Below are 12280 nucleotides of genomic sequence, written 5' to 3' on the forward strand. Positions count from 1 at the left end.
TCTAACGTCGACGTAAACTGTAGGGATGCACGATATTATCGACACAATACTGAAATCGGACAATACCAGTATAAAAAGTCAATAAAGATCGACTTTTTTTGTTTATCCGTGTTGCAAAATGAAGACAATGTCTGTCTGCACCTGCTGCAACATGACTAGAAAACGTATATAGAAAAATGTACACATAATCGGTATCGGCTATAAACACTACGATATATCAACATGTCAGATATCGGCAAATGTCCAATATCACGCATTCCTAGCATGCTTGAGCTTTACTAGACGCTTGAATTTCCTGCAGGTTTACAAACGTATCTATATAATCTATCTACTAGATAAATACAGACAATACAAACTCAACAAATAGAGTCAGACAGTGAGGACGAAGTATTTTCTCTGCATCAGTGGAGTGTGAAACGATGCACAGAGAATGCTAATAAACTGGCTATTTGTAAGTTTAGTTGAGCAGGACCGGCAGAGGTAACCGTGTTTGTGGGCAGACTCCTCGAGAGGCAATTAAGGCGTTGCTGTGGTCGACCCACAATACTGTGTGCTTTTTCTGATCATAACACGCATGGTTTCACACAAACTATGGGCGGGGCGTGGGGGGGGGGGTGTACCTCTTTCTTCCACAGGGTCTGTATCCCGAGACAAACGGGGGCAAGCTATCTTTCAGGCCGACAGGAATAAAGAGGGCATCCATGTCGTCTCTGTGCCAAGGGACTAACTACTTCAGAGGGTCCAACCCTAGAACTGCTCAACTATGTGTGTGTGTGTGTGTGTGTGTGTGTGTGTGTGTGTGTGTGTGTGTGTGTGTGTTAGCAGCAGGATGAGACAGGCCATTTCTCAAACTTGGCTTCAGAGACCAATTTCATTGATGAAGTTCTCGCCTCTCTGCAGGAGCCTGGTGTTACCTCACATATCTGTCTGATATTTGAGACAAGCAAAACACGCTGGTGTTGTTTACCAGACTGCAGTAACTAAATCTGCCGTAAAAGCCCATCATTCATGAGAAGACATGTTTTTTCTAGCAGAAGTTGTCAGGAGGCGGCAAATAATAAAACGCTTTTTAAAAAGCGCTGCGTTTGAAGTTCTGGTGCCCTGCTACGGTTTTGCACTAATTTTTCCTTTATGGTCGGAGGAGCTGGTGGGGAAGGACTCTCTGGAAAAATCCAGACTGAGGTGATGATATAGGACCAGGATGTGCAGTGGGCTGCAGAGCTGTGTCTCTGGCATGCACACGTTAGTCTAAATAACATTTCCTGGTAGTGTTTACTGTGTGCTGTCTGCCTACAGCGCAAATGTTTCCGTTTGTTTGAATATCTTTGTGTGAAAATATGGAGCAAAAACAAATGTGAAAGTACAAATTTACTGATGCACATTGTGCAAAAAGCTAAGTGTGCACAGTCACATGTGCACACTTGAGGAACAGGGAACCCCCCCCTCACCTCCCACCACAGCAACTGTAATCAGTGGTTTCCTACTAATGTAATCCACTTCCATTCTATTCTAACAGGTTTGGTAGTCAAGGAAATAGGTGTGAAACAGACAAAAACAAAGACAAGAAAAGGGGGCGGCGGCGACGAGGAAGTCGACTTTGCATGACATGCCATTTCAGACCGCTCCGACAAAAACAGGAGGATGTGGCTTGATAAGGTGTGAGAGGGTTCAGCAGCTGCTGGCGAGTACCTTTGATACAGTGATGGCCTTCTTAAAGTCCCGTCCACCAAATATTCTGAAGCCCCATGGGGAAGGACCGATCAGGTTCACCGCCAGCGCCATCGAGTGATCGGGTCAGCAGTCACTTGTCCAAGCCCTGGGGAAAAAAAAGAAAACAAAAAAAGACGGGGGTGAAAATGAGATTAAGGCCCATAAACACAGTTTTTAATCCACAGGCAACTGGCATTTTTTTGGAAAACATGAACAAGAAATCATGTGGACAACCAACACATAACTTTGGGAAAATGATATCATAGCCCCTCCTCTCTATGTCGTCTTCTCCAATTTTGTTTTGATTTCCTGTTTTTGGCGGGTTTTTGTGGGAATTTGATGAAAATTAGTCAATATTTGATTTTAACTGACTAACTGTTGCTTACAGATCATATCAATGGACACAATGTTCAAGGAAAACAACCCGTATCTTCTTTCAGAAACATTGAACTGATGCTCTGCTGGTAAGGTGTAGCAAACAAGCGCGAGCAAATAATTAAATCATTCAAAGACTTAGTTGAGTTAGAGCTGCAACTACAATTCATTTCACATGGGATTATTTTTACGATTATGGTGAATTCGATTATCGTTTGGTCCATAAAATGTCAGAAAACATTACAAAATGTTGATCAGTGTTTGTCAAACCTGATGACGAAGTGATTCAGCTTTTAATGATTTCTTTGTTATACGGAGCAAAGAAAGGAAGAACATATTCAATGATTCAATGATCACTAATCTAGTGATTATGACTCAACGTTTGTTCTGCGTACATCAAGCAATTCAGGGCATGAAACAGCAGGTGGCAGCGTAACCAACAAGGGAGACATTTACCTAAATATCACATCTTTCTTGCACAAAATTCAAGCACTTTCAATGACCCGTGTCCAATAAGGGCGATTGTCAAAGACTTCCAAGGGCCTTGAATTTGTTCGTTTGTAAGTATAAACATGGGGAAAAAGTAAATCATGAAATAACATAAAACTAAATTGGATAAACTTTTAAGTAGCTGATGCAGAAACGTTTAAACAAGCAGAACAAAATGATTGAGGAGGACACGGCGACGGCTGCTAGTGATCATGACTCGACATTTCCACGTACACCGAGAGACACTTCCATAAATATCAACTTCACTTATTTTTTGCACAAAATTCAAGCACTTTCAATGACCCATGTCTATTTCAGGTGATTTTCACACACTTTCAAGGATTTCAAAGACCCGTGGGAAAACTGTTTTATTGAGAAAAAAAAAAGGATCCTAAAAGGGAAAGGGAAAGTCTCTCTTTCCATGTGGATGTCAGTAATATGTGGGAATCACACGTGTACGGCTGAGTGATTCCTTCATAAGGTACTCGTCGGTCAAGCTTATTAATATTAGAGCCACAAGTGAAGACGGCAAACATTTGCATAAGTCGCCTTTCATCTCCAGCAACACTTCACTTCAGCGGACCTAAGTCTCTCTGACATGGATTATGTAACCACATCAAAGAGGAATGGGAAGAATCTGAAACCAAAGACACATGATTAACATCGCTTAAGTGCCTGCGAAGCCGAGGAGATTTTCATTAAATCCAAATGAATCCTTTTCAAGACAAACACAGGCGAATGCAAACAAAAACATGTGCCTGGTTTCATTGTGTCCAACTGTAATCACTGAATACAATGTATACAGCAAACAGTGATGATTTATAGGCATGTAGAATGGTAGCTCTTTAATCCCAGCCTGTGAGAATGGGCTGTGTAAATAAACTCGCTGAAATGTTCTGTAAATACGCAGCTCCTCGATGGATGTTCTCTATCAGAATCAGAGTTTTTTTGCATAATTCTGCCTCCATCAAAAATCTGTTGTGAATTTCTAAACGTGAAACTATAAATAAAATCGTTTCTGGTGATGTCATCGCAAACTGAAACCATGTGCGATCGCTCCGGTTCTCTTGCAGACCGACGTTTCAGGAGCACGAGTCCACGTGTGAGTCCTTGTTCAGACTGAGCTCTGGGTTTAAAGTCAGTGACGATTATCGTGGCCTTGTGATGTGATACAAGACAATGCTGTCTACACAAAGTATTCGACAACTTGCTGACTTTGCAGAACCCTGGCAACCTTTTTCAAAAGTGACAAATCTAGCAACTTTCTGTCATAACCCCACCTTTCGAAGAAGTAAATGTCCAGCCCTCGCTGCATTTCTGCGGGCGGAGAGACGGTCTGACTGCAGACACGGTGACCACACAGACACAACACAGCTGTGGATGTGCAGTGCAGCTGCCCGTGTGTGTGGGGAACAATCACTCATCTGTATTGTTCATTCAAGTAAAAATAGTGTGTGAAAAATCCTCCTCCCCTCGTTTTACGATTCAGTTTCACTGTTAATCTTCAACACTTATTTGTTTTCTTCACTCCCACGTCTGAAGTCGGACACATTCTAGTGATATTTAGCATCTTTTCAGTCTTCCTTAAGTCACTTTTCATTGAGTATGATGACGACTACTGAGATACAGTGAATGCCAGTGACGAAAGACATATTTTGCACCAGGGTCACAGAAAACCCCCACAAAAACGACCACTTTCAGTAGATATTACTGTATATAATTAGCAGTGACACTCACTTCTGTTACAGAGTATGCAGAACTTGCGTAAAACCTTGCGACACACATAGTTGTACTTGTAGCTGTTATGACGACTGCATGTGGAGACAGCTCCGTGGTTGCAGTGATGATTGGATTTACAGGTTAGTATAAACACAAGACACTTGCACTTCAGGTCTCCCACAATGGTGTTTTCACTGACTCAGTCACACATGAAAGTGTGTGTGTTGGTGAGAAGCATGATCTCCAGATGCTGCTCCTTCAGACAGAATCTGCAGATTTCCTCATTTTTAATGTTATTAGGTTCTCTCTTAGCTTTCAGGTCCAATCTTAAATACAAATATCGATTTGGTGATATATCGCCATACTTCCTTGTCGAATAAGATAATCGAAATTCCAGGGCAAATATCAATATTTTAGTTAACAAAGGAAGCCGCTCTAAAGTAAACAAGTTTGTAGTAGGATAAAGGCGGGCAAAGCTACGTTGAGCGCTGCCCCATCCAAGTTCAATACATAGACTTTATGCACTTTGATCTCCTTTGTGAATACATAGAAAAATCCTGCACTTTCAACTGCCGTTTTGTTTTCTTCAGTTAAACAGAAAGCCTTGCAATATATTCATTATCACAGAATCGCTGTATCGTGATATTATTGGTATCATGAGGTACCATGTGATTCCCACCCCTAGTAATGATGATTAATAACTTCCAAAACAGAGTTTTATCTAGTAAACATAGACACAACCACTGATCCAACCAAACGAACCACATGGCTTTTATGTCAGTACAGGTGATGTAAAGTGAAGCCAGTGGGCAAATTATGCAATCTGTAATAGAAAAGGCTGACTCACAGTTACACAGTGGAGGCGTAAACTGAAACTCTCTCTCTGAAAAGGGGGTGTGTCATAGTGAACTGAATATTTCCTACAATCTCATGATGCAATACAGACGTGGTACACAGTTATATTAAACAATGACTATATCCTACACAGACCTTACTACTCTTATTACCACAGCAACCCAACATATCTTATAAAACTGGGTGACTGGCAACAAACATGCAACTCTACATACTTTATTTCAGAGAAAAGCACAATTACAGAAGGAAAAAGAAGTTGAACAGTTCTGTATATGGGACCTCATCAGTTAATCAGGGGTTAACTTCTAAAGATCGCAGCACAAGCGCTGACATATACAATATATTACGGACTTACTCCCTTACTCTTCTAAAAGTAGAGTAATAAAAGCCTGTCAAAGATTACACTTATTGCCAATTGGGTCATCAAAGATATTGACAACTGGGAACAATAAAAATGGAGGAAAAAAAAAAATCTAAATCAAAGGCCAAGGGGAAGTGGATCTAGGACATCTGCCATGCTGTTCCCATAAATCCCTCCAAACACTGGCCCACTACATGATGTGCACATTCCACAAGTGTTTGGGACAAGTCGTGCAGACCCAGTTACTCATTAACAGTCTGGGCCACAATTAGCACGGTTACAGGGCTCACCGTCATTAAGGTTTCTTAATTGCTGCGGCTTCGAAAATCGAGTGCAGTTGTGATAATGACAGGGAGCAGCCACCCCAACGTTTCCCAGCCTCTGGGGGTGTCAATTAGTTCCGTGGGCCTCGGCAGCATCCCATGCAGAGCACCATTTTCAACCAAGCACCCTGCTAATTCTCTGTGTAAATATCCACTGTTCGCATCGTTAGAGACGCTAAAGGCAGACAATGTCAAAGTGAAAGGACCGTATAAACATGAGCGATAACGACCAAACAGCGAGAGAGAAAACAATACAGTGGTGGCAATGATGAGTGGGTAAACTCAGGTTGTGCTTAATTGGCTGCTGATGGGGGTTTTAGGAACAAAGTGCTGAACGCAGTTGGATGAAAGCCCTCCATTACACAAAAGTAGCGCTGGGCAGCTGCCAATTTACATAAAAGGTGAATTCTGCTCTGGTGACATCGGACTTTTTTACAGCACATGCCAATTTGGCAGGACAATCCCGACACACACGACACAATGAGATGAATTCTAGCAGGAACTGGCACTGTAACTGTACCACAAACATACCTGCATACCTACACACTGCGAAACAAAGAGGTGTCTGGACTAACAAGAACCAAACAGACAGCATACAAATTTCCTTGACAGGTTTACCACAGGGTTGTGCCCATCTGACTTCACTGGGAATTCTTCAAGTCGACTTCTCACTAACGTGACTCACCCACAGAAACTGAATTTCCGCCGCTAGCACGCATGTTGGTGTGAATTCACTACAACTTCTTACAATAGTTCAGGGATAATTTCTTCGGTAAGCAAGCAAATTTGGTATGGACACTGAAATGTCTTTGAATGAAATGATATCGAATCAAACACTGAATAGAATCGGGACCTTTGGGAAATCAGAAGCAATGAAGGCCCCATTTATGACATTCAGCTGAGTGAAATTGAAAATATTAATTGAATACAGCCCAAAATCCAGTCTGAAATAATCTGATATACTGAACCAAGATGTAAATATTTGTATTGTCTTATATGTTGATGCCAGGTTTGGTACCTGTTAATGGTCTGTCCTGCCACAATAAAGACTCAACAACTAGTTGACATATGTTCATCTAAGACATCAACTTACTTCAATTTCCATTGTCTGCCATGTATTCTGAACTAATAATGAGCATTTCCAATGTATTTTATTGTACCAAATACACATTAACATTAAAATGGCTCAACTGACACTAAAACGGGGGAAATTAGCAGCAAAAAAAGCGAGGGAAACTTTCAATGGGTCGTTTTTTCTATTCTGTCAGGCAGAGTTTTCATTTCACTACAGTGATGCACAACAATCCAAAACGGTGGCACCCTGGAGTCATGACGTCTACTGTTAGTGGGTTAGGCTAGTGTGTGGCGAGGGCGTGACTGAAAAAAAACTGTTGACTACTTAAAATATAATCTGTCTACGTCTACGGTATAGGTCTAGCAAAATAATTGTTAGTTGCAGACCAGGCTATAGTTCCATTAACAAATTAGCTTTTTCACTTCTGAACAACATAGATACATAATTGCTCTATTGCTACATTGTAGCACTAAGTGGAGCGCTAAATGCCTTGTGCTCCAGCAACAGTTTTTACCAACCAGACCTCAGGGTCAAAGACTTTACAAGGACTTTCCAGGACCAATACCCTGAAATTCAAGGACCACATTTGCTGACACAGCCTAAGATGGGAGGGTAACTTGTAAGAGCGTCTTCGCCCATGTTGTCAACTTTTATTGATTGGAATTGGAATCTTGGAATTATCATTCCCTAGGCATCACGTCGTCATTTGCTGTCTCTTGCTCAACTTTACTAGCTCATTGTTCTACACAGAATCTCACACCAACGACGGAGAGAGACAGTGGAAAGTTTCCACTACAACGCTAGTAATGATGACTCCGCGTCTGTCCTGCATAGGCCTAGTCTACGTAAATCAAGCAATGCAGGGCATGAAACAGTAGTTGACGTTGTAACAAACAAGGACACATTGTAGGCTAAAGACATTTACCTAAATAACAACTTCACTTCTTTCTTGCACAAGATTCAAGCACTTTCATTGTCTATTCAGAGTGATTTTCAAAAACATACAAGGGCCTTGACTTGTTTTTTTTCAGATTCAAACCTTTAAGGATTTCAAGGACCCATGGGAACACTGTGATTGCTACAAAGAAACAAGAAAGTATTGACATTTAAGAAGCTAAAAAAATCTGAGAATGTGTAAAAAATACAGACCGATTAATCAATTATGAAAACAGTTAGCTCTTAGTAGTTGGACATGTGTGTATCCACATGACCATCACAGATTCGAATCAATTTAGTGGGAAACACTGAAATATGTCATAAATATGAGCTTTACTGGCACATGCATGGTTAAACTGAGGGTCAAAAACATAATGGAATGTGCTGGCAGAAAATGATTATCTTTTTTTCACAGCAGCTTCAGACACACAAAATTATTTGGATTCACATGGTTTAAAAAGACCCGAATATTTGCGCTACTCGCGTCGTGTGTATATAAATCACAGTGAGAGCGGCAGGACTCATAAAAGGGGGAAGAAAAAAACAAACCCCAAACAACAATAATAATGAGCACTTGGCTCAGACTCCATTTAAGTTTCCACAGGGACAGTCTCCCTCTCTGGGGAAGTTCAAGCCTGCTGTGTGTGTGTGTGTGTATAAGCTATTTTATGTTAAAGGCCTTTGGCACCTGTCAAATCAATGAGAGATTGGCCCTATAGGCAAAAACGAGATAATGGAGGTATGGAGGAACGGGTCTCATGAGGTTGAATTAGGGACACACTGCTCTAACACGCAGACACCCTCAAGGGTTTTAATTTACAAAAGATTTTTTTTTTTTTTTTTAAATCAAATAGTAATGCAAAAAAATATATTAGCCAAAAAACTAATTCTGAAATACTGCAATGAAATCAATCGACAGTGTCACTCGTACTTACACGACAAGCTTCAGTGGAACCTCCTGGTGGTCAGGAGCAGTAAAGCTGCGCGTCTTTATAGTCCAACGTCAACGTGAGTTTAGTCGTTAGTTCTAGTGTAACGTGCAGTTATGGGTATGTTGGCAGAAGGAGGGAACCTGCTAACAAGTCTGAAACTGTGTGTAATTACTGGAGTGCAGCTGAGATGATGAGTCACCCACACACACACACACGACTCATTTACTTTGATCCGCCTGTCACCACAACAAAGTGATGGCAACGAGCTGACATTTATGGTAGTGTTTTATGCTGAAAAGTTAAACAAAATGTTTTTAATGCAACACATGTTAAATGACTATTATTATCATTACATCTGACAACACTAATCCTGGGGAATGAACGCCTCATTTCATCCCTGGAATGACACACTGCGGTACCACATGTACTGCAGTAGAAAACATGTCGGGTGAAGAGCATTGGGTCAAGTCAGTAGACAGTGGTTTTCCTCCTTTGTATAATAAAGTGGATCTGGCAGCCAAACCTGGCCACCTATAAGTGTTCACCCCTTTCCTCAGTGTTTCACAGAGACAGCTTTATTTCGTCTCAACCTTCGGGCCAAACTCGTCTGGATCAAAACAAATAAGCTCTGGCTTTCCCAACATGCTGAAACCGAGGGAAACGACTGATGAACATAGCAGACACAAGTCATTCAGCTGAGAGCTCTGAAACACTCAGATGCACCACTGTGGCTGCAGGGGAATATTCCTGCTATGAATCACACTTGTCAAACACTCAACACTGGTGGCCAAGTGCCAGTGTTGAACTTTCCACAGCCAGCATCAGTGGTGATGCACCCTGCTGTTGACGCTACACTGCGACTGATCCAAACCTACCTGGACACACACACACACCCTCTGATTAAGAGGAATAAGAATGCAGTGATGAGCCGCTCCCCCAGACCTGGGTAGAGAGGAGTAGCATTCTGTGCATTCTCACTATAAAGCACACCCAACTGGTCAGTAGTAGCTGCCGTCACTCAGGAGATGTGAAAATATCAACAACAAGAACTGATGTCAAAAGGTGTGTAGTCTATGCAAGTAGCACATGCCTCATTAATATAATCATAGACTCTGCACCTGTCACATGGTGGGTTACTCCCTTTTCAATAAAAGAAAACCCAAGGGTGTGTTCTCCTCTCCACTATCGCAAGAAAGTAACAAAACTGCACCACAAACTTCCACAAGCTCCGATCGTGATACAGAAACCTGCTCCAATATTTATTACTACAGCATCCTGTGTGCAAGTAGGGGTGGGTCCAAATATTGAATTGGTGATATATGGTCAGATACTTTAATGGACAAACTCTAAAGTACGCAGTCCCTGCCGGTTTCACTCGCCGGACATCGCTACTTCATGTCTCCTCACGGTGGCGCTGCTCAAATGAAATGAGGGGAAACTTGGGTGGAAGTTACCCGACTGAAAAAGAGGGGGTTGACAGCGGGACAATGGCGGCAAAAGCTACGTTATGAGATGCTCCATCCACGTAAAAACACAAAGAATAAAATTGGTCAAATGAAATAAAATGCACATGTATGTGGGTTTCCATCCACTGCCGTTTTAATATTGGCAGTTCACCAAGATAAGCAGTAGTTGGTGCAACACGTTAAATCTGGGTCACCACAGATGAAGCAGGAAAAGGCACAACTTGACGACATAGCATCCAAAATCAATCACAAATGGACAATAAAAACCAAAGTTTCATTGCTTTCTTCTCATCTGTTGTTGTAATAATATCAACATCTTGCACCAACTCGAGGAATGTTGTGGTTTCCTCAGGAGACCAAACAAACCTCTTCTACCACCAGTTAGGCAGTAAAATGCAGAAGCTGGAGTGACAGTTTAGTCATGTGATTTCTAAACTTTTATTCTGAATATATTAACACAAACTTTTTCACCTCCCTCAAGCACAATTGTATTTTGTGTTTCCATTATGGCTGAACTATTTTGGGTAAAATATCTTCTTTTTTGCAATTGTTCTGCAAGATATTGTGTATGCAAATCATTTGCCTTCATCATTTTTAAGCCAAGGCTCCATTGAATAGTCACTACGTGATAGATTTAAAATGTGATATCGATAGGTAGCATTATCAAACAAGATACTAGGGATGAGCCGATTCGATACTGGGTATCATTATTGGAGTGGTAAAGTTTTAACACCTTCATAAACTTTCCTTAGTTTTCCTTAATAAACTTGAAGAAAGAAATTCTCTCTAGGTGTCACAAATGAAAGTGGTATTAAGGCATCACTACGAGATACCACCAAAATATTGATATTACCGCAAGCAAAAAAAAACTAAAATGAGAATGATGAATATCAATGATCTTTTGTTGACAGTAAACTACAAGCAGATTGTGTCAAATGTGCTGCATGCATACATCTTAGACTGCAGCCTTTCCAACTTTACCAACCGCAATTTTCGATTTAGGGACTATAAAATTTTCAGCCCTATTATCTGATCAGGATTACTCATGCGGAATTTTTATTTGCACATAAAAATGGGTTGATGGAAACTCTCCTGCTGCCAAACTCCTACGACAACATGCCGTGATATAATCTTTAACAGCAGGCGTTTCATAATTATCAATCGTCTCTTCAAGAAATTGTCCCTTACCACTTTGCTGCAGCTCTTATTAGAGTGGACTGGATCATGTCCTCTGAACTGTGGGAGTAAAAAACAAGACAAGGACACTAGTAGTAGCTCCACTTATCTGCCCCTGCATCAGCATCTGCAGATCAAGTTACTGCTGCTCACACTGAACAGACTCAACCAGCAATCAAGACAGTCAACCACATCCTCACGCACCAGTAGGTGCTTCACCCACCAAGCACCACTTTGTTCATTAGCCGCTCGCTCTGCAGACAAAACTGCTTCGTGTCATTCAGAATCGTGCCCGACGCTCGGCAAAGAAGGTTTTTTTTTGGTAAAGTTGGAGACATCCTGTCTCACACGCTTTGATGTGATGTCAGAAGCCTCAGCTGAGTCTGAAAAACCACACTTCTGTGAGAAGGAACACCCCGCCTTCTGCACCGTTACACAAAAAAAAAAAGAAAACAAATCACAATTCATCAAAAACTCAACAGATTATTCACGACTTCCTGTAAAACTGCACATGTACGTAGCTGCAAAGCCACCAGCTGGACAACAGAGCGACGCAGTTTAAACAAAGATTAAACAAAACCTATAAAAGAAGATTAAAAGTTATTACGTTTGTTTTTATTCAGATAGAACCACAGTTCAAATTAGAAAAACATTCTCTCTGAATGATACGATATGAAGCAGACCATTTCCACATTTTCTCAGAGAGCCATTGGTTTGCTCCGTCTGAAATTACAGCGGTCTGTTTTGGTTCCTGGTTACTTTATTCTGTTCTTTCTCAAGTGAGTGAGTAAAAACTGCCGTCTCGCTCGCCAACATACAGTCCGAGTGATTTATTTAAAGTGGCAAAAAGGACAGCCTGTATC

At 41.2% G+C, this 12280-nt stretch overlaps 1 protein-coding gene across 2 annotated transcripts in view; it reads right to left on the bottom strand.

The window, feature by feature from the left end:
* Positions 1-12280, bottom strand: part of pdlim2 (PDZ and LIM domain 2 (mystique)) — a 51884-nt gene that overhangs the window by 36524 nt on the left and 3080 nt on the right. For both annotated transcript variants that reach the window (XM_058637177.1, XM_058637176.1), the window contains exon 2: positions 1690-1816. In XM_058637177.1, coding sequence (XP_058493160.1) covers positions 1690-1782 — 93 coding nt within the window. In that variant the 5' untranslated portion in view covers positions 1783-1816. The remainder of the gene's footprint in view (positions 1-1689; positions 1817-12280) is intronic.

Source organism: Solea solea, chromosome 8, assembly GCF_958295425.1.
Source record: "Solea solea chromosome 8, fSolSol10.1, whole genome shotgun sequence".
In the NCBI taxonomy this organism is placed as follows: Eukaryota; Metazoa; Chordata; class Actinopteri; order Pleuronectiformes; family Soleidae; genus Solea; species Solea solea.